This window comes from Tetrahymena thermophila (assembly GCF_000189635.1).
Source record: "Tetrahymena thermophila SB210 genomic scaffold scf_8254600, whole genome shotgun sequence".
NCBI lineage: Eukaryota > Ciliophora > Oligohymenophorea > Hymenostomatida > Tetrahymenidae > Tetrahymena > Tetrahymena thermophila.
The window spans coordinates 508,788-530,016 of NW_002476370.1; the positions used below are offsets into that span (position 1 = coordinate 508,788).

At 23.3% G+C, this 21,229-nt stretch overlaps 8 protein-coding genes across 8 annotated transcripts; 1 reads left to right on the forward strand and 7 right to left on the reverse strand. All coding sequences in view use genetic code 6, as the record gives it.

Annotated features, from left to right (window-relative positions):
* Window positions 1–906: 906 nt before the first annotated feature.
* On the reverse strand, window positions 907–2,759 carry TTHERM_00283430 (hypothetical protein; the record flags this gene model as incomplete). The annotated part of the gene is made up of 2 exons (XM_001018199.2): window positions 907–1,134; window positions 1,191–2,759. 2 exons carry the CDS (start codon window positions 2,757–2,759, stop codon window positions 907–909), a joined length of 1,797 nt encoding a protein of 598 aa, XP_001018199.2.
* Window positions 2,760–4,138: 1,379 nt separating this feature from the next.
* Window positions 4,139–6,178, forward strand: TTHERM_00283440 (DHHC zinc finger protein; the record flags this gene model as incomplete). The annotated part of the gene is made up of 4 exons (XM_001018200.3): window positions 4,139–5,178; window positions 5,449–5,545; window positions 5,619–5,738; window positions 5,879–6,178. 4 exons carry the CDS (start codon window positions 4,139–4,141, stop codon window positions 6,176–6,178), a joined length of 1,557 nt encoding a protein of 518 aa, XP_001018200.2.
* A 1,127-nt stretch (window positions 6,179–7,305) lies between these two features.
* On the reverse strand, window positions 7,306–9,324 carry TTHERM_00283450 (group 1 family glycosyltransferase; the record flags this gene model as incomplete). Its single annotated transcript, XM_001018201.2, has 3 exons — window positions 7,306–7,886; window positions 7,972–9,161; window positions 9,218–9,324. The coding sequence occupies 3 exons, from the start codon at window positions 9,322–9,324 to the stop codon at window positions 7,306–7,308; spliced, it is 1,878 nt and encodes a 625-aa protein (XP_001018201.2).
* Window positions 9,325–10,046: 722 nt separating this feature from the next.
* On the reverse strand, window positions 10,047–10,682 carry TTHERM_000283477 (transmembrane protein, putative; the record flags this gene model as incomplete). The annotated part of the gene is made up of 1 exon (XM_012798164.1): window positions 10,047–10,682. The coding sequence occupies one exon, from the start codon at window positions 10,680–10,682 to the stop codon at window positions 10,047–10,049; it is 636 nt and encodes a 211-aa protein (XP_012653618.1).
* A 1,481-nt stretch (window positions 10,683–12,163) lies between these two features.
* On the reverse strand, window positions 12,164–12,885 carry TTHERM_000283478 (hypothetical protein; the record flags this gene model as incomplete). Its single annotated transcript, XM_012798165.1, has 2 exons — window positions 12,164–12,592; window positions 12,646–12,885. 2 exons carry the CDS (start codon window positions 12,883–12,885, stop codon window positions 12,164–12,166), a joined length of 669 nt encoding a protein of 222 aa, XP_012653619.1.
* Window positions 12,886–12,903: 18 nt separating this feature from the next.
* TTHERM_000283479 (transmembrane protein, putative) lies at window positions 12,904–14,283 on the reverse strand (the record flags this gene model as incomplete). The annotated part of the gene is made up of 2 exons (XM_012798166.1): window positions 12,904–13,203; window positions 13,963–14,283. 2 exons carry the CDS (start codon window positions 14,281–14,283, stop codon window positions 12,904–12,906), a joined length of 621 nt encoding a protein of 206 aa, XP_012653620.1.
* A 1,240-nt stretch (window positions 14,284–15,523) lies between these two features.
* On the reverse strand, window positions 15,524–17,471 carry TTHERM_00283480 (glycosyl hydrolase family cellulase; the record flags this gene model as incomplete). Its single annotated transcript, XM_001018204.3, has 3 exons — window positions 15,524–15,798; window positions 15,852–16,409; window positions 16,805–17,471. 3 exons carry the CDS (start codon window positions 17,469–17,471, stop codon window positions 15,524–15,526), a joined length of 1,500 nt encoding a protein of 499 aa, XP_001018204.1.
* Window positions 17,472–18,552: 1,081 nt separating this feature from the next.
* TTHERM_00283490 (glycosyl hydrolase family cellulase) lies at window positions 18,553–20,969 on the reverse strand. The gene is made up of 3 exons (XM_001018205.2): window positions 20,131–20,969; window positions 19,267–19,839; window positions 18,553–19,213 (listed from the first exon to the last, which is right to left on the reverse strand). Exons 1-3 carry the CDS (start codon window positions 20,798–20,800, stop codon window positions 18,951–18,953), a joined length of 1,506 nt encoding a protein of 501 aa, XP_001018205.1. The 5' UTR covers window positions 20,801–20,969; the 3' UTR covers window positions 18,553–18,950.
* Between the last annotated feature and the right edge of the window lie 260 nt (window positions 20,970–21,229).

Sequence of the window (21,229 nt, forward strand, 5' to 3'; positions counted from 1 at the left end):
CAAACTAATTAATTTGGTTTAAATATGTTTTGTAAATTTATACTTTAATTTTAAACAATTTTATAAAAGTCATATAAATTTATAAATTTAATGTTCTCAAAAAAATATAAATTTAATCAATAATTAAAAATTTAAACGACTAAATTATTAACCCAATAAGAATTAACTTTTTTATAACCGATTTGTTTAGCTTTAGAATTTGATCAAAATATTATTTATCTTACTCTTGTAAAATAAAAACTATTAATCTATTTTATATATATATACTTAATTAAAATAAATTTATCAATTTGAATTTTTGAAAAATTATCAGGCTAAGAAATGCAAAATGAAAGAAAAAAAATATAAAACATTTTTTTTTAGTTTATTTTATTAAAAATAATTAAATAATCAGCCGAAAAATGTATAAAGTCTTGAAAAAATTGTTGTACAAATATTTACTAATAAAAATCTCAATAATGGAATTTATTTAAATTCATTAAAAATAAACCCATTAATTTTTTAATAGGGATTTTTAATTTATAAAATTTTATTTGGCGAAGGTTAAAACAAAAACATAGCAAATTTATTTTAAAAATATTTAAAGATTTTATGTTTTAAAATAGAAAATTTGAATTGAAATTTGGAAGAATATTTAATGAAATTTAAATATTGGAATTAATCGAATCTAAAATTTTAGTTTTTTATGAAAATATTTTGATTTGCTTAATATTTATTTGAAATATTAAAATTTCTTTTCTGAAATAAATTTAAAATAAATGTAATTTCTTAATTCTAATTTATTGTAATGATTTCAAAAAATAATTTTTTCAAAAAATATTTGGTGAAAATAAAATTTATTTTGAATTAATGAGAAGTAAGATAACAAAAATACATATTTATTAAACATTACAAATATTTTATTTTTCATGAGAAGTACAAATCTTCAATGTGCCTAATAGGATTGTAATGAAGGAAGGGACTTATTATTTTATTAAATGCAATTTAAGTAAGAATTAAATTTTCACATTCAATATAAAGACTATCAGTAATTTCTTAAATATCTTGATAAGAGTCGCTTAATTATATATTAAATGTGTACTTATGGTCAAGTAGTCCTTTTAGTAGCTTAATATAATCTAATTTGTCTTTTTTCTAGATTTAAAAATATAAAGTTAATAAAATTTAGTTAATGATAAATAATATTTTACTTTCTTTTATTAGAAAGGATTAAACCCAAAATGAAACTCTTATAAATTTTTGACTTAAGAAAGGCTACTAGATAGTGCTTTTGGATCAAATTTATCCAATTTATTATCAGACTAAAAATCAAAACTTATTTACTCAATGCTTTAACTAGATGATATATAATCAAAAAACTTATAAAAATAATCAAAATCACCTTTAGAGTAATACATAATTCCTATTTTTTTTAACGTCTAATTTAGCGATATACCCTTTCCAATATAAGATAAACCTTTAATGTTGGTGGCGATAGAATCACTAGTTGTAATTGTGATATCATCGAGAGACTAATTTGATTTTAATCCTGTATATATTTCTTTGAAAGAAAGTAATTTTTTTCCCTGATAATCAATATGAACTTTTTAAAGAGTTTTTGAAAAATGCAATAAGTAAGAAAGCATTAAAGCCATTTCATCACTCTTTGAATAAATTTTAAGATTTGTCAATTGTTGAGATTTTCCTAAAGCTATTCCCATTTCTACAGCTTGTGTAACACTAATAGGGCCAAAATATGATATAGATGGAATTCTTGAAATTGATTGGCCAACTTTAGAACAAGACAAAATATAAACATTTAGTAGGATAATAGAAATTTAGTTTAAATGCTAGCTTTTACATTTAGATATACCTTCAAAAAACTTCAATAGATTAGTGTTAACTAATTCGAATTCTGATTAGATTAAGTTAAGTTAAAGAGTGATTGATTGGAGTTCTTTCATTTCTTAAATAGATTTGCCTATTTCGTTAATAGGATTATCTTAATCAAAATCACATTCAGCTACTTTAATATCTATGTTTTTAAGAGTGTTTCTATTAAAGTACAAAATATTGTTTATAAAGCGAAAACACTTTTTGTCTAATTCGCATTCAACAGTGAATAAGTTAAAGCTCTCTAAGCAACCTTATACCTCTTGCTAGCTTGTAAGAGCTTTTTCAAAATTTTACAAAGTTTGGTAGTTTAGTTGCATCAATGTAGAATTCAGGCTAAAATGTTTAAGTTTAGAAAGACTTCCATTTCTAGTTGGTTAAAATAATGGGATTTTCATACGTGTTGGATTACTTTGAAATATATCATCTTAATTAGATATTTGCAAAATCTCTAAATTAGTCAAGCCTTGAACCATGTTGAAAAATTTATGCAAATCAGCCTATTTAAATCTATGAAAAAGTTGTATGAACTTTATTTTAATTGCTTTTATTTTATCCCCTTTAACAAATTCGTAAGTCTCCTAAATATTTTTAGAGTCAATGTCATTAATCACCAAAAAAATAGACTCTTAATGTCCATTAATTCTTTTTTATAGCAATTTTAGTTTATTCTTACATATTGAACTAATCAGAGAAATATTGTATTCAACAAAACTATTTTCATCATTAGTTTATGTATCTGTATCACTTTGCTACTATTATTGCAAATTTTCATCTTCGTCTTCTAAATTTTCATTAATTAATAATGCTATCTAATCCTCTGTGTGCTTTGCCTTGCAACCTATGGGACAGCAAGAAACATAAAATCTTTATTTAATGTTTACCATGTCTAATATATTTGGTACTAAATATACTGATTTATTAATTATTAGATTATTTTACAAATAGAAGTATCTTCTACAAATTTATTTTTTATGATTATTTACAAAAAACAAAAATAGCTGATTTATCAAATATATCTATCTATATAACTTATTTAACTAATGCTAAATATGCCTAATCTTTTTATTTTTAAAGCGTTCCTGATCAAAATTATGTTTAATCAATTATAATTCAAGCAAGGAAATATTTATAATTAAACATTTTTAAAGTAAATATTCTTCTGTTTAAATACTCTACATAAAACGAATATAATCATATTGAATAAAAAAATCAAAATTTAAAATATTTATATTTAAATTTGTAGAATTTAGTTATCTAAAACTAATATTGAATATTATTTAAACTTTATTTTAAAAACCACGATAATAAGTATATGAATAAATATTATAAACCATAAATTGTAAATAATAAATTAAACATGTTGAAAACCAATTTTATTTTTTTAAAATTTTTTGATATTTAAAATAATCAATAGTAATTAATAAATCCTAACTTTAATAACTAAGAGTTTATAGCATATAATTATCAGAAAAAATTTATGACAAAAAATAAATAGCATATTATTAAATTTTTAATCTATTTTTTTATGATTTATTATTTTATTTTTTTGTAAATACATTTAAAATCGTTTAAGGATTAGCAAGTATTTTTAATCTCAATATTAAAAATGAATAGAATAAAAATCATATATTATATTGATTTTTTTGAATTAAAATAGAATGTGAGGGAATTTTTAAAATATTTCAAGTACTTTTAAAATAAACTGATTTCAAAAAAGCAAACTTGCATATTTATAAGAAATAGTTAAAATAGAAAAAGACAGTAGTTAATTGATATGATAATAGATAATTTGGCATTAATCAGCTTATTTGAGATATTTGTGAGATAATCTGAATTCAATATTCAAAATTAGAGCAATTAAAAATGAAAAAAAATTTTACTCGAAAAATAAATAAATTAATTAATTAACCAATAAACTAGAAAAGTAGGTTAGACAGATAGGTAAAAATTAAATACAAGAACAATGATAGAAAAGGAAGAATTTAGGAAGAAATGAGGAGGTGTGATTAATGATAATAAATTATTAATAATGATATTTATGATTTAAGAATTTAAAATTAGAAGAGTTGTTGTGTTTAAAGAAGAAACGAGATAAAGTAAAAATCAATATTAATATTGATTCTTTTGAATAAAAGCAATAGTCTTGAAGGAAGCCAAAGTGAGCACTACAAGAGGAAAGTAAATAATAGAATCAGAAGACGAGGAAGATATCTAGAGCTTTCCATAGCAAGCCCTTCTTTAGCACTAATACCATAGTTAGATAATGGCAAACATTAATTAGCCGATAAACAACTAAGACTCTCAAATCAATTAACAAGTTGGTAGTAGTATTAACAATTAAGCAAATAATATATTGGCCAGACCATCTTTGCATTAGATGAAACAGAGTGTTAAGGATGCCTTATGCGGATCAAGAGTGTTTTATGTTTCAATGACTGTTTTGTCACTTTGTATGCAGCTTATTTACGGAAATGATTTGAGAGATGAAGTTCTTGAAGGGGAATTGGACCCTTTTATTTATCTTTTTTTGGTTTTATTAAGTGCCTATTATTTTTGGACTTGCGGAAAGAATCCAGGATATGCTCCTTTCGAAGCTGATGACATAGAATTGTAGAATACTTAGCTACGCGAGTAAAGCAGTAGTGATAATTAGAATTATTAGGAAATTTAAAATAGTTAAGACAGGCATGACAATTACGATTTGTAAAGCAACAAAAGTTAGCGCTCATCAAATAATTAGAATTTAATCCCTCAGAATTCTCTCGCATTAGCAGCTAGTATAGAATAATAAAACAGCGATGGAAGAAAATCGAGCTCAAAATAATTTTAGCAAGATGATTATGATGAAATTGATGAAAAATAAAATAAATAAGATCAAAATTTTAATAGAGTGTGTACAAAAATAGGAAAGAGACATAGTGATATTGTGTATAGCAGCAATTAGTATTCTTAGAAAAATCACATCAATAATAGTGATAACTAAAATTATCATCCTATTGTTAATTAAGAAGATGATTCAATTTAGCACAATACTAAAAATTCTAGCGGTCCCAGAAATCATTCTGCTAGTGAATTATCTTAGGAATATCGTAACGAGTTGTAATAGGAAACTAATTCATTTAACACAAGTGGAAGTAACTCTTAGAGAATGTCAAGCAATACAAATGAAGAGAGTGAAAATAACGAATAGCTAGATGCAGCTGCTTAACTCTTCTATTGCCATATATGCAAAAGACATTAACCATTCAGATCAAAACACTGTGATGACTGTGGGAGATGTATTTGCAAATTTGATCATCACTGGTATAATTTACAAATATCTTTCTTAAAGTTTGTTTACATTTTTAAATAAAATAAATATCTGATTTATTATTAGATGACCTAAAAAAGTCTATATCAATTCTTAAAAAGAAAGAATGAAAGAAAGAAAGAAGATAAATTCAAAATAAAGAATTTAAAATATCAAAAAATAATGAAAAGGCATTCTAAAATTAAAATTTTATATTTAAAATTATCACTTTAAAAATATTTTTTATTTATTTTTTATTAATGTTCTCATTGTATTTGAAATAGTTTTTGGATAGGAGGGTGTGTAGGTGAGCTTAATCATAGAAAGTTTTGGTTCTTTTTGCTCTTGCAAAGCATTGTTATTTTTTGGACTTTTATGAATGTAAATTATTTGTTTATTTGATTACTAAATATTTTTAATAAAAAATATAATAAAAATATTTATTTAAAAATAGTCATTAAATGCTTTGGATAGATATATTTCAGTAAATAATCAAGGTGAAGAATCTTATAGCCAAGAATATGGTGCATTTGCAGTTTTAAGCTTTGTCCTTTTTATACTATTCCTTTTCACAGTATTGAATTTATTTTAATTTTAGCAATAAAATATTTATGAAAATAAAATTACTAATTTTAGAATTAAAATTTTTCTAATTATTTTTAAAATTACAAAGATTAAATTATAGATTTTTAAATTCTTTTAAATTATGAATAGGGTGTGTTATGTGCTTATCATACATTTCTTATTTTAACTAACTAAACTACTTGGGAGCATGTCAAAAAAAATAAGATATCATATATTGCTAAGATGCCAAAAGGCTTTTACCCCTTTAATTAAGGAGTTTTTTAAAATATTAAATTGATATTTTTTCATGATAATTAGTTAAGGTAAAAATTATTAAATAATAATTAAAATTAAATAATAAATATAATATTTAAACAAATATAGAGATTGGCAAGTGCCCACTCTCAGAGAAGCTTAGTAAAGATACTAGAACACTTTTAACATATTTGAAAATGAATATTATAATTGCTGTTGATAATAAAATTCTAGCAATAAAAAAATGATACAATATTAAAAAATCCAAAATCTACTACTTTTACTGAAGCTATTTTCCAAGAAAAAGGAAAAATTTAACTAAATTTTCTTAAATTAATTGACTATACAAAACTAAACATAATTCTCATATTTTATTCAACATTATTATTAAAAAATTTAAAACAAATAATTATTTTGCTTTATATTGATTGGTGCCTTCTCTCCACTTAAAAGTTGTATTTTATTCTAATTTTTGGTTTATTAAGATTAAATTCAACTCAAATAAAAAATATTTAAAAATTAAAAAAGATAATAAGTAAGTAAAAAAATATATCTAAGTTGAATTACTAAATATATGTATATAAATCTTATTTTCTGATATATTTTAAAAATTTAATAATCAGTCAAACAGATTATGAAAAATTAAATTTACTTATATTCTATTTATCAGAAAATGATCTGATTATTTGTTAATATATTTATATGTATTTTTTGTATTATCTCTAAATTAACAAGTTAATTATTGTTATTTTTAAAAACACTAAAAAAATTTGTATTCTTTCATTTTTTTAAGCATATAGTATTATCAAATCATTTATTATGTTAAATAAATTAGATAAATTTTAAAATTACATTAATGTATAAACACCTTCACTTACATATTAAAAATATATATTTATGTTTTCAGAATTGAAATTTTGATTTAATTTTTAAAAATAAAAAAATATTTGAAACAAAAAAATTTTTATAAATTTTAGGAGATTAATTCCTATTTGTATCTATCTATCTAATTGAATAAAGAAAAATGAAAAATTTTAATTAATTTTTTTTTAATGAAGTTTTTACTAATTAAATAATACTTATTTCACTGATTTTAAATAGATTTTAAATATATTTTTGAAAAAAAATTGATATTCACCATTTAATTTATAAAAGTATGCGTGTATTAAAAAATATAAAGCTTATTAAAATTTTGTTTAATTATGATATTAATTTATTTTATTTCAAAATATAAATGGATGTAAAATACTAGAGTAAATTTTTTTATAATGTAAAGTATGGTTATTAGTATAAGTAAATTTTTAATGATTTATTATTCTTATTCAGAGTAAGCATGCATTTGAGTCAACTTAGGAAAATAAATCAGAGAAACCTTTTTCCTCAATACTGAAATCATAGCACTCTTAGAATTTTTTAAAAGCGTTTTCGATTAATTAAGTAGTATCAATTTTACTGTTAAAAATTTTTTCATACATATCAGTAAATTCTTCCTCTCCTTCAAACATGATGGATGTTTCTTGGTCTTCGCATATACTTTTATTTCCTTCTATTCTGCTTATTAAGGTTATTATTTTACTTCCCATTGCTTCTAAAATAGCATTACATTATCCTTCACTGAATGAACAATTTAATACTAAATCAGATTACTGGAGCGCGCCAAGATAGGAAGGATAATCTAAACTTCCGTAAAAAATAAACCTATTACTAAGAGATGGGAATTCTTATTTAATTTTTTCAATTTCGTTCAGATATTCATTGTGATAACTTTGCTCTAAAATTGATCCGACATGTACCATGAAGTGATTTGGATATTTTAGGAGTAATTTTTTCATTGGCTCTATCAAGAATTTACAGTTTTTTACTTTTCTCACACCTGCTGGAAACAAAATTAATTTGTCTCTTTCTAAATTTTATTAAATAAATTTCAATAAAATGTATTTTTTAAATTTAATTTAATTTAAAAATTTTTAATTTTAAAAAATTTTTACCACTTAAACCAAGTTCTTAACGAATATCGAATTTTTTAGCCAAAGACAGATCGATTGACTAGTTAATCACAGGTATTTAATGGTCTGGTATGCCAAATTTTCTCATAAAGTTTTGTTTCATTTCTTCATTTATTGAAATTACTAATGAAGATTACTCACAAGCTTCTTTCATCTATTAAGCTGTGACATCGTTTTCTAAAAATTCATAGGCATCAGTCCCTGCTATAATCGATATTAAATCAAAGTTGACATTTTTTTTTACTTTTGATAAAATTATACTGGTTCTATAAACATTTATACCTAAGCACATACCGATTTTGTTTTCTTAAATAAATTAAGAAAGGTTTTTTACTTCATTCTAAAAAGATTGATTATCATTTTAATTGAATTAATCTATTCCTCTAAGGAAAACCTTTCTTTAATTCATATATTTATTATCAAGAATCTTTTTTAAACGGAGAGCAAATGTTTAGTTCCCAGTTGCAGGATTGATCTTTGAATAAATAAGAATATTCGTTTTATTTAGCTAATTTTAATCAGAACAAATTTTTTTGATGATTTAGCTGATTTTTTGAGAAGACTGGCTGAGGCGCTTTTAAGGCATAATTTTAGGAATTTACTAAGAATTGATATCTGAAATAGCAAGCTTTGTTAAGGTAATGCCATATCTTAAATTTATGGAATAATCATATTCAATCTTACTATTTATCTTATTTAAAGACTCTTTATACAAGAAAAGGTCTTCTTGTTCCATGTATATTACTGGTTTAATATTATGAGAGCAGTACACTTTTATTAATTTGTTTATAAGCTAAATTTACTGATTTATTTCTCTCTCAGATAATAATATGTTTCTCATCTAAAAGTGAATTTCATAAATACCTAATTCTTATTCCATGATTTATGCAATTATATTTGATATCTCAGGAATTTAATGGATTTCTTCAAACCCATCAATATGTAAAGGTAGTTCTTCAAATATTTTTATGTATTTATAAATTTAAGCTCTTATTTCTGATTTAATCAAATTTAAGTTAACTTTATTTTCTTAAATTTGCTTTTTAAGCTACTCAGAAGATATCAAAGACTCTGAATTGCTCTACAACGAGCATCCTTGAGTTAGGTTTATCATCAATCCTTTTTACTTACAGTTCTTCATTAGGTCTGCTACATTTTTTTCAAGGTTTAAGCTTTTGTTTAATTAAAAAAAAAATTTTTTTTTGAATGATAAATTTAAAGATTTTACTTATTAACAACAATAGAACATGTGTTGATTATTCCATTTTTGATCAGTTTAAGGACTTATTCGTCAATAGATATGTCTAAGCCAAAATATTGTGCTTTAACTCTCATTTTTTATAGATAGATTATATTATTGAATAAATATTTATATTTTTGATTTTAAAGATTTTTTAAATTATTAATTATAAAATTATGATCTGTGAGTTAAGTTTTTAAAATAAAACACTTTAATTATTCGAATTAAACTAAGTTTACTATAAAAATTAATGAACTATTATTATTGATTCATTAAGTTTTTTATAATTAGAATAAAACATATCTTATAACTTATAGACAGTAATTAAAACAGTATTATGAAATCTGATGACTCTTCTTGGGAAGAATATCCTACTTCAAATTATTATGTTTTGAGCAAAATATTGTATTGGTAGAAACAATAAGATTAACAAATCATGATAAAATAAAAGAGAAATTAATTTAAAATAGAGCTAATTTCTTTATAATCAACAAAAATCAAATTAAGTTTATTAATTTATTTAGTAATATTATTTTTTATATCAGTAGAAATACTATTTAAGATACAAAAATAGACATAGAAAGTTATAGACGATATGGAGCAAATTTAAAATAATTCTATTTTAGATATCTCTAATTAGAAATTAGGTAATTACGATTTCATAGCTGCCTCTGGAGACAGAAATGAGGGTTCATATTTTTGCAATGACTTTGTAGGTTTGCCATCAATACCAATTATTGGAAAGTATGGAAAAAATGGTTATGAAATGAATGAGGTACCTCTTTTGATAGCTCATGAATGCTTCTGCGATTCACTGTCAAATAAGATAGTTACTTCCTCCTCTTAAGAAGAAATAAATTTACCTTAAAAAGTTAAAAACATCATTTTCACAATACCCGAAGTGATCAAGCATAATAAGCCAATCACAGATGACGATGATAATAAAGATAGCGATAAAAAGCATGAAGAAAAAAAGAAAAAATCTAACAATATTCCAGAGTTTCATCCTTTTGAATTTCCTCCTGCCCTACAAATAAATTTTATGTGGAGCGTAAGCTTTTAAAATAAAAGAATATTCACAAAAGCAAGACCTAACTTCATGAATATAGTATTTCATCCATTTATCTACCAAACTATAATTTTTGAGACAACAAAACGAATGTTTACAAACATCCCAGTATGCATGATACCTGCAGGTGAAGAGGAAAAGGAAGAACAAATTTGTGGAGTTAGATACTGGGATAAGGATTAAAGAAGCATTTCTTTCAATTCCATAAGAAGCGAATATTTAAGTGTTCATATGAAAGGACCATCTCTATGCTTCTCCCCAAACAATATGAAATTTGAAATGGATCCTGAGCAAGATATAGTGCATTTCTTTACTTTTGTTTTGACTGAAGATGGATTCTACCATATAGTATATCACTGGAATGTTAACAATTTCGATTTACATAAACCACTTTCTCAAATATTTTAAACTCAAAAGACAACAAGAGATATTATAAATAATCTTCCGAGTGTTATTAATCAAAATCACCCTGCTCTTAAATAATTAAAGAGTCTATTTTTTGCACCTAATGATCAGAGTAAAAATACTTAGAAAAATTAAGAACAACAAATGGATAACGTTAGTTAATCGGAATAAAAATGAACTTTATTCATTTTAAAAAAGTAGATTAATTTAAATCAATAGAATAATTTTTAAAGTAAAACTAGATATCAATTAAAGTAATTAATTAATATATGATATTCCGTATAAAAAAATAAGTCAATTTCTAATCAAAATTTAGAATTTCAATTATCAAGCATTAAATATTTCTTTAATGTAAATCTACATGAGTTTTTGTAAACATGTTTAAATATCTTATTAAAATTATAACCAAAGCTTAAAATTTTAGTAAAAAGATTTAGGTTTTTTATTTATTAAAAAAGTATCTATTATTTGTACTTAATTGTAATAATCACCAATAAAGTTAAGAAAATTAAAATAATAATGTTATTAAATATAATGAAAATGAATTTTATTGATTCTAAAAGTATTCACTTATTTAAGTAAATAGTTATTAAAGTAAAACTTAGTAAATAAAAGTATTTAATTTGGAATATTATTTTAAAAATAAATTATCTAAATTCTAATAAAAATTTAGAATATTGAAGATCAAAAATTGAAATAATTATTTAATGTAAATAAATTTTATAAGCAAGTATTAATTTATGAATAAAATTTTTATCAAAATGTAAATTTTCAGTAGAAAAACAATTAAAGTGATAAGCAAAGATAGAGTATCTACTCTATATTTATAAATTATTTATTATAGAGAAATATTTTGAGAGTCATCTAGAAAAATAAAACTAAAATAGGGTAAACTAATTTAACTTTATAAAATTTAGCTATTTATTTTAAAAACATTCACTAATTTAAGTAAATAAAATGATTAAATTAAAACAAAAAATAATTTAATTTATTTATTTCGAATATTTAAAAAAAAATAAATTAGCAATTTCTTATAAAAAATCTTAAATTTTGTTTATCAATTATAGTATTAAATATTTAATGTAAATTAATACAAATTTAAGTAAAAAATTTTTAGCTTATTAATAAAATTATTAGCAAAATGTAAAAATAAATATCAAATTATTTATTAAGATTAAAAATTATTTTTAAATTATTAATAAAAGAAATAATTTAATAATATTTAAGAAAATAATACAAAATAGAATATTCTTTACATTTAACTATCTATCTATAAATAGTCTTTTATATATATATGTATTAAAAATTTTGATTTTTACTTTGAGGGGATAGAATTTTTATTTTTATAATTTGATTATTTTCTTTAACTCAATAATCTATACAAATAAATAATCTTATTAAGATTAAAGATTTTATATTTATGTATTAAGTAGATAGTTTTTTTGTCAATTTTTAATATATCAATTAATTTAATAAGTATTTTTTTAATTTATAAATTGGTAAGATTTTCTAAAACAAAATTTAAGAATTAAGTGTAAATATAAGAATATATATTTTTTATTATTTTTTAATTTTATGTTTAAGATAAATTTAATAAATTAGTTTTATTTCAATTTATCAAATTTAATATTTCTTATTTCATTATTATTAGTTTGCTGTAATTTTAACAGTAATTATTTCATTGCTTTTGGAGTTTGAATTAGGGGAAACAACTACTTTTCCTTCTTAAGATGTATATTTAGCATTTCCAGATATTTCAATCTTAAATCCATTGGGGTAGTAGTGTTGAGAATTATAATTAATTTCAGTTTATCCACATTCTATGCACAATGAGTATTATAAAGTATAATCGCCAGATGTTGTGTTGAAATAGGAGAGGATAGTTTGACCTTTTATTTTTTAAAATAAATTTAAAATTAAATTTTAAATTAGTTAGTTTTACCTGCAATTGCTGTGGCATATGTTCTAGCTACATTGTGAACTGCTTCATAAACTACAGTTCCATTGTTGTAATAGAATCCTCCATTAGAATCAGGAGAAGATGTGTCGCAGGTATTCCAGAATGGCTTATATGTCCAACCAAGCCAGCTTTAGTGATACTTATCGCACATATCCATGGTTTTGGGGATATCTGATAAGGGTCCATCTGTAACATAAAATTCAGTGAGGAAACCACCAACATTAAGTTTTTATATATCTTTCACTCTTTATTTGAAGAAAGGTTCCATTCCAAAATCAGGAGGAGAGTAGTAGTGATAGGCAAGAACGGATTTTTCAGAGTACTTTTCACCACCAGGGGGTTGAATAAAGCCAACAGAGAAAGGATTAATCCAAGGGACAGGCTCGAAGAAGATAATATGGTCTTCATCATATTTACGAATTTCTGATGCAACTCTTTCATAAACACCTTACAAGAATTTCTTATCTGCAACACCTGGAACAAGTAAAAGAGGGTTCTTGAAAACGTTACCTGCAAAAGGTTCATTGATTAATTCATAACCTATAATTATTAAAATTAAAATAATTAAAAGCGAGTAAGAAAAGTAAGAAAAGAAAACTCAATATGTAGTTAAGCCAAATGTAATCTGATTAAAAAATGCTTATTAATATTGTAAGAAATATCTGATTTAATAAAATTGTGGATTTAGAGATAGGGTAATATTGAATGGAAATAAAATTAACAATTAATGCTAAAATTGATGTATTTAATTAGCCCCTATTTGAAAATACTTACTAAGCTTAGTAATTAGGATACTCCTTATGAATAATTAAATTTTTAATGTTTAAATTTTTTGCTTTTTTTTTTATTAATTAGAAAGTATAATCTCCTTTATATTTCATCAGAATTTCAAGAGTAAAAGAATTTCAATCTGATTTTGATATAATTGTAAATAATTGAAACAAGCGATTAAAGGATCAAAAGTTTTCTTAATATTATTATTATTATACTTTGTTTATTTGTTTGCTTAATCTTTAATCCTTGAAATTAATTTCTTCTTTAAGTTCTAATCCTTCACAATTAATTTACATTTTTCTTAATTCTAATTTTTCTATTTAAAAGGTTTCTATCTTTGAAGTGAAAACTTTAGCTTACTTACATAATTTAAATTGTAAGAAGTGTAAGAAATGTTAGAAATTTTAAACAATCTCTTTTAAAACTTTTCGTTATCTTTTAAAACTTCTCATTTATATTTTTTTGATATCTTAAAAATGTTAATTTTAAATAAAAAACTGTGTTTCTTATTTTATGCTTAATTACCTAAAACGTAAGGATTTCCTTTGAAGGTTTAAGCAATTTTACCCCAGAATTGTGCCATTAAGTCAAGTCTACCTTCGTAGTTTGTGTAAAGCTTTTCGAAACCCTCTGCAACATCCCAAGAGAAGTAATAAGTACCCCAACCAGTGATGAAGCTGCAATCTATAGGTAAACCTGTTTCATTATCAAATTCGATTTTCTTTGGAATAGGTAAGGGGAAATACTTGTATTCCTCTTCAGGGATTAACCACATAGGAATTCCATCACCACAAAACTTTTGGCTAAATAAATCTTAGTGCATATCAAGCAATGTGTAAATTCCATATTTACCAGCAGTATCAACAATCCATTTCAACTAAGTCAAATAAGTTTCATTGTAGTTACCTTTAGTAGGTTCGACACCAGGCCACATAGTACCTAATCTTATGGCATTTAATCCCCACTCCTTCATGTTCTTAAAGTCCTACTCAGAAACAGACATGCAAGGTTCGAATGCATCGATATAAGGAATATAAGGCTTGACCTTAACCACAGTGTTCACACCATGGAAAATGCGCTCTCTTCCTTACTCATCAACAATTTAATGAGTTGTGGTGTTAACTTTAAATACTCCAGCTGCAGCTACAAAAGAAACAACCAAAAGAGCTGAAAGAATAGTCAACTTTCTCATGAACTGTTTTACTTTATTTTAAGTAATTCTTAATTATTTGTTATTTATTTGAATTATTATTTTATTAAATTAAAGATTTGTCGTTTATAAATAATGTTATCTTAGCTTCCTAATTTTAAAATTCAATGAACAATAAATAGATCTTTTTTATCTAAACCAATCTAGACAAATGACGCTACTAGATATATCCATATCTCTAATTACAATAAAATTTTTAAAAAAATAACACCAATAAAAAAGTGTAAAATTTATGTGTCTGTTAAAAACTAAGCAATATGGTTTGATAACCCTTTTAAATACTCCAAATGGTTAAAATATGTTTGTGGAAATGAAATATCCATGAATTATTTGAAAAGCAAGTATGATAAATTATTTAATAAGTAATATCTTTGAAAGGGCTCTACATTATTCTTTTATTAAAAGACTTTTTATAAATTTGTGATTAACTTTTTCAAGTCTAACGAATTTTGATGTAATTACACATTTTCTTATTAAAGTTACAGGATATGAATTATTTTTAATTGAAAATTAGTAGCTTACATATAATACACTAGATTAGCATAATCCAAATTCAAAGTCTAAAATTTGCTTAGAATATTTCTTAAAGCTATCAAAGTCATTTAATTATTTTTACATTAAAATTATCATTTTTTTTCTTCAATAAATAAAATGTTTTGTAAAAAGGAAATTAATTTATTTTATTTTAAACAATTATTTTAAAATAGATAAAATTAAAAATTTAATAAATAAATAAATGAATATTTTTATTTGTGATAAAATGATATTTAATTAAAAAAGATATTTTTTTTTATAAAACTTAATAGTTTTTTGATATTATTATTATTGCATATATATAAGGAATATAACAATATTTTTTAAAATATATTTTTATTATCAAATTTAAAGAGCACTTTGTGAACTGTTTTATTGGTTAGCTACCATTTTTACTGTTATTAATTCATTATTTTTAGAGTTAGAATTAGGAGTAACAATGAGTTGCCCTTCTTTAGAAACGTACTTAGCATTTCCTGAAATTGAAACTGTAAAACCATTTGGATAATAGTGTTCAGAGTTGAAGTTAATTTCTGTTTAACCGCATTCTACGCACAAATTGTATTTTAAAGTGTAATCACCTGATGTAGAGTTGAAATAAGAACTTATTGTTTTACCTTTTATAAATTTACAAATTATTTACATATTTTTGATTATATTTAAAATTTACCAGCTATTGCAGTAGCATATGTTCTGGCAACGTTATGTACATACTCGTACACAGCTGTACCATTATTGTAAAAGAAACCACCATTTTAGTCAGAAGGAGAACCACCACAAAAGCCGTAGAAACCTTTATAAAGCCATCCTAACCAACTTTAGTTGTGTTTATCACACATATCCATAGTTTTTAAAACATCTGATTAAGGACCATAATTTGCATAGAATTCAGAAAGGAAACCTCCAACGTTCAGTCTTTAGATATCTTTTATTCTTTAATTAAAGAAGAGATCCATAGCAAAATCGGGAGGATTGTAGTAGTGATATGCAAGAACTGATTTTTCAGAGTACTTTTCTCCACCAGGAGATTGAGTGAAGCCTACAGATATCATATTATCCCAAGTGACAGGTTCAAAGAAAATCAAATGATCTTCATCGTATTTACGAATTTCTTAAGCTACTCTCTCATAAGCTGCTTAAAGACGATTTTTATCAGCATATCCAGGAACTAGTAATAGAGGATTCTTAAAAATATTACCTGCAAAAGGTTCATTAATTATTTCATAACCTATTTATTCATCATAAAAAGTATTAAATGATTATATTTTTAAGCAGATTTAATTTTTATTTAATATTAAAATTTCAACTAGCTTAACAACTTAAATGTTTAGAATATTCTTTTTATTGTTTTTGATAGAATTCTAACTTAAATATTTTTTTATTTCTTAAGAGTATCGAAATAAATTTTTAAATAGTTATGAGCATAATTTGAAGATAATTGAGTTAAATTAAAAGTCGTCAATAAAATTAAATAAGAAAGAAAAATTGGTAAAAATAATTTTAAATTGAGCTTTGATAAATCTCTTTAAATTTTATTGAAGAAGGTAATTAATTAATTATAATAAATTAATCGTAGATTTTTTTTTCTTATTCACAATTTTAATTTATGGTTCAATAGAATACCTAAAACGTAGGGATTTCCTTTAAAGGTTTGAGCTATTTTTCCCCAAAATCTAGCGAACAAATCAAGTCTGCCTTCGTAATTTGTGTAGAGCTTTTCGAATCCTTCTGCGACGTCCCAGGAGAAGTAATAAGTACCCCAACCAGTAGCTATACTGCAGTCTATGGGTATGCCAGTTTCATTGTCGAATTCAATCTTTTTAGGAATTGGCAATGGGAAATAATTATACTCTTTTTCAGGAATAAGCCATAAAGGAATACCGTCCCCACAAAACTTTTCGCTGAAATTATCTTAGTGCATATCTAACAAAGAGTAAATTCCATATTTACCAGCAGTATCTACTATCCATTTTAATTGAGTCAAGTAAGTTTCATTGAAGTTACCTTTTGAAGGCTCAACACCTGGCCACATAGTTCCAAGTCTTATAGCATTTAAACCCCACTCCTTCATGAATTTAAAATCTTCTTCAGAAAGTGACATACATGGTTCAAAAGCTTCTATGTATGGAATGTATGGTTTGACTTTACCTACAGCATTAAGACCGTGGAAAATACGTTCTCTTCCTTGCTCATCTACTATTTGATTAGTAGTAGTGTTAACTCTAAAGACTCCAGCAGCAGATACGATTGAAAGTACCAAAAGCGAAGATAAAATAGTGATATTCTTCATTATTTTACTTAAAAATACTTGCAATATTATTAATCTTTTTTACTAAATTATTAATTATACTTATATTCCTTTTTAAGTATTTATTCACCTCTAATTTGTTATCCTATTAATTCCTATTTAGATATTTCTTTTCTAAATCAATAAACAAAGGTTAGTTTGTTTGTTAGTTAGTTAATTAATTAATTAATATTTTGCTCTTTTATAATCATCAAAATTGAATAAACAAATGGCTCGCAAGATTTTTAAGTAAATTTTATATTTAAAATGAGAAAAATAACCTCTACTTTTTAAGATTACATCAATTATCACACATGATGAAATAAACCAACTAAATTAAATTTTATACGTCATATTTGCTTTTTGATTTTAATAATTATTATAGTTAGACAATTCAATCAATAAATAAGTAAATACAAAATATCTATTCTTTAAATAAAAACACAAAATTTCTTTTACAATAAAATAGTAAAAAAAAATTGTTTTGTGGAAACCAGTTGATTTTATTATAACCTATATTTTTGAAATAATCCAACAAATTAAAGTATGCTACGAATTTAGCTTATTAGCCATTAAAAAATTAAATAAAATGTAATCTAAAATAATTCAAAAGATGAACTTTTTACAATATAAAGAATATTTTAATTTGAAAATACTAAAATGTATTAAGAATCCAAAGTGATACAATTAACATTTATTTATCAGTGAAAAAATATTTTAATGAGCTCTTTAGCTTTAAAGTATCTTAAATTCTTTTTATTGAGTTTATAATCGTGTTTTCAGCTATAAATTTGTGTTCTTTATAAAATAAAAAAAATTCTTTAAGTTTTTAAATATTTCTAATATAAAAATATTTTTTGAAAAATTTATAATTTTAAATCTGTAACATACATCTATAGTTTATATTTTTATTGTTTATTTAATATAAACTTTTAGACATTTTCATTCTTATGTTTATTATTTATTCTAAATATAACTTTTATTTTTCACAAAAACAAACAACTATATTTATTTTCTACTTCATAAATATAAAATAATTTATGTTTTTATTAATTATTTCAAATAAAATATTACTCATTTTCATTCTCTTATTTATTTTTCCAAATAAAACTTTTATTTTTACAGAAAGAACTTCATTTTCTTTAATCTGTTACATATTATATTCTTATCGTTTACCTAATCTTGAATTTATCTTATAATGTTATTGTTTTATTTATTGTTAATAGACAGTTTTTATTTTCACTTATTTATTTTTCTTAGGTAGTTTTTTTTACCAGAAACAACTTTCTGCTACCTCAATATATAATTTATATTTATTTTTATTATTTACTTTATTTAAATTTTTATTCATTTTCATTCTTTTGTTTATTTTTCATAGACATATATTAATTTTAGCTGAAATAACTTCTTTATTTATAATCTGTTACATTAATATATACTTATATTATATCACTTAATTTATATATACTTAATTTCATAATTTCATTCTATTATTTATTTTTCAATGACAGTTGTTATTTTCACAGAAATAACTTCATTATTTTTAGAGTTAGAGTTAGGAATAACAAATACTTAATCGCTCGTTAAGATGTAAGAAGCATTTCCTGAGATCTAAATATTAAAGCCTTAAGGATAATAGTGCTCAGCATTATAGTTAATTTCTGTTTATCCACATTCTATACATAGTCTATATTCCAGCTAATATTCGCCAGAAGTATTGTTAAAGTATTGATTGATTGATTTTCCTTTTTTTAAATCAAAATATAAACAATAAATTTTATTAAATTTATAACTTTACCAGCTATTGCACTAGCATATGTTCTAACTATGGTGTGAACTATTTCGTATACAGCAGTACCATTATTATAATAGAAACCACCATTTGTACCATTATTATAAGTACAACGTCCTTCATCTCTATAAGGATCTGCGTAAGGTTTATAAATCCAACCAAGCCAACCTTAGTTATATTTATCACACATGTCCATAACTTTTTAATTTTCAGCAAATGAACCACCTGAGACAAAAAATTCAGTTAAGAAACCTCCAACATTAAGTCTTTGAATATCTTTGTTTCTTTCATTAAAGAAGAGTCCCATGGCAAAATCAGGAGGATTATAGTAATGATAGGCAAGTACAGATCTATCAGAATATTTATTACCGCCAGGTGGTTAGGTAAAGCCAACTTTAATCATGTTATCCCAAGTAACAGGCTCAAAAAAGATGATATGATCTTCATCATATTTTCTAATTTCTTAAGCAATTATTTCATAAGCATCCTAAAGACGAAGTCTATCAGCAAAGCCAGGGATTAACAATAGAGGATTTTTAAAGATATTTCCTGCAAATGGCTCATTAATGAGCTCATAACCTATAAAAAATATAGAAAATGAATGTTTAGAATTAAAATAAAATATTTAATGAGCTAAAAAGAAAATTGGGAGTTTTATTAAGTATTTAATTAAATCTTGTAAAATTAATAAAAAATTTTAAAAAATTATAGCCAAGTAAATTTTTGTAAAAATGTAATTAAAAACCACTAAATTACAGAAAATTTAAGCAATTTCTTTTAAAATCCTTAAATTTAAAAATCAGCTTCATCTAAATGATTTTTATTTTACTCCCATTAAAAAATTAAGTTCCAAATAATTAATTATATTACCCAAAACAAATGGATTTCCTTTGAAAGTTTGAGCAATCTTACCCCAGAATTAGGCCATAAGATTGAGTCTACCCTCGTAATTTGTATAAAGCTTTTCAAAGCCTTCAGCAACGTCATAAGAAAAATAATATGTTCCCCAACCAGTAGTGATATTACAGTCCATAGGAAGCCCTGATTAATTGTTGAATTCTATTTTCTTAGGAATTGGAAGGGGGAAGTATTTATATTCAGCTTCAGGAATTAACCACAAAGGAATCCCATCTCCACAAAATTTTTCACTAAAAAGGTCTTAGTGCATATCTAGTAAAGTGTAAATACCATACTTACCAGCAGTGTCAACAATGTACTTTAGCTAATTTAAGTATGTTTCATTATAAAAACCTTTCTAAGGCTCTACTCCTGGCCACATAGTTCCTAGTCTGATTGCATTTAAACCCCATTCTTTCATATTTTTGAAGTCTTACTCAGATAAAGATGAGCAGGGATCAAAGACATCAGTATTAGGGATGTATGGAAATGATTTCTATACAGCATTAACACCATGGAAAATACGTTCTCTTCCATTTTAATCTATAATTTGATGCGTTTCAGTGTTCACTTTTAATATTCCAGATACTGAAACAAGTGCACACATTAAAAGAATGTGTAAAACAAAAATATTGTTAATCATTATTTTTTAGAATTTTTTTTTAATGATTAATAAATTTTATATAAATTATTTATTATCAAAGCACCTTAAAATTACAACAATAAATAAATAAATACCTTTTACCTCCAAAGTATATCTTTGTTTTTTTATATATTTAGTGTTTTTTAAAAATTTTGTGAAAAATCGAAAGTAAATTGTTGTTTTACTTATAAATAAAAAGAATAAATGACATAAAATTTCTTTAGCTTATTTCAATCTTCATTTTTGGATAATAACTCATTTTTTTAATACCATTTTTGATAATGAATAAAATAACTTGATTTATTCCTCTATGAGTAAGTAAAAAAACTAATTAAATATTTGAAATTAAAATTGTTTAAATTATTAACTAAAATTGTGTTTTCTGCTTCAACAGGAAACTAACTGGATATTTGTTTATTGTTTTCTTTT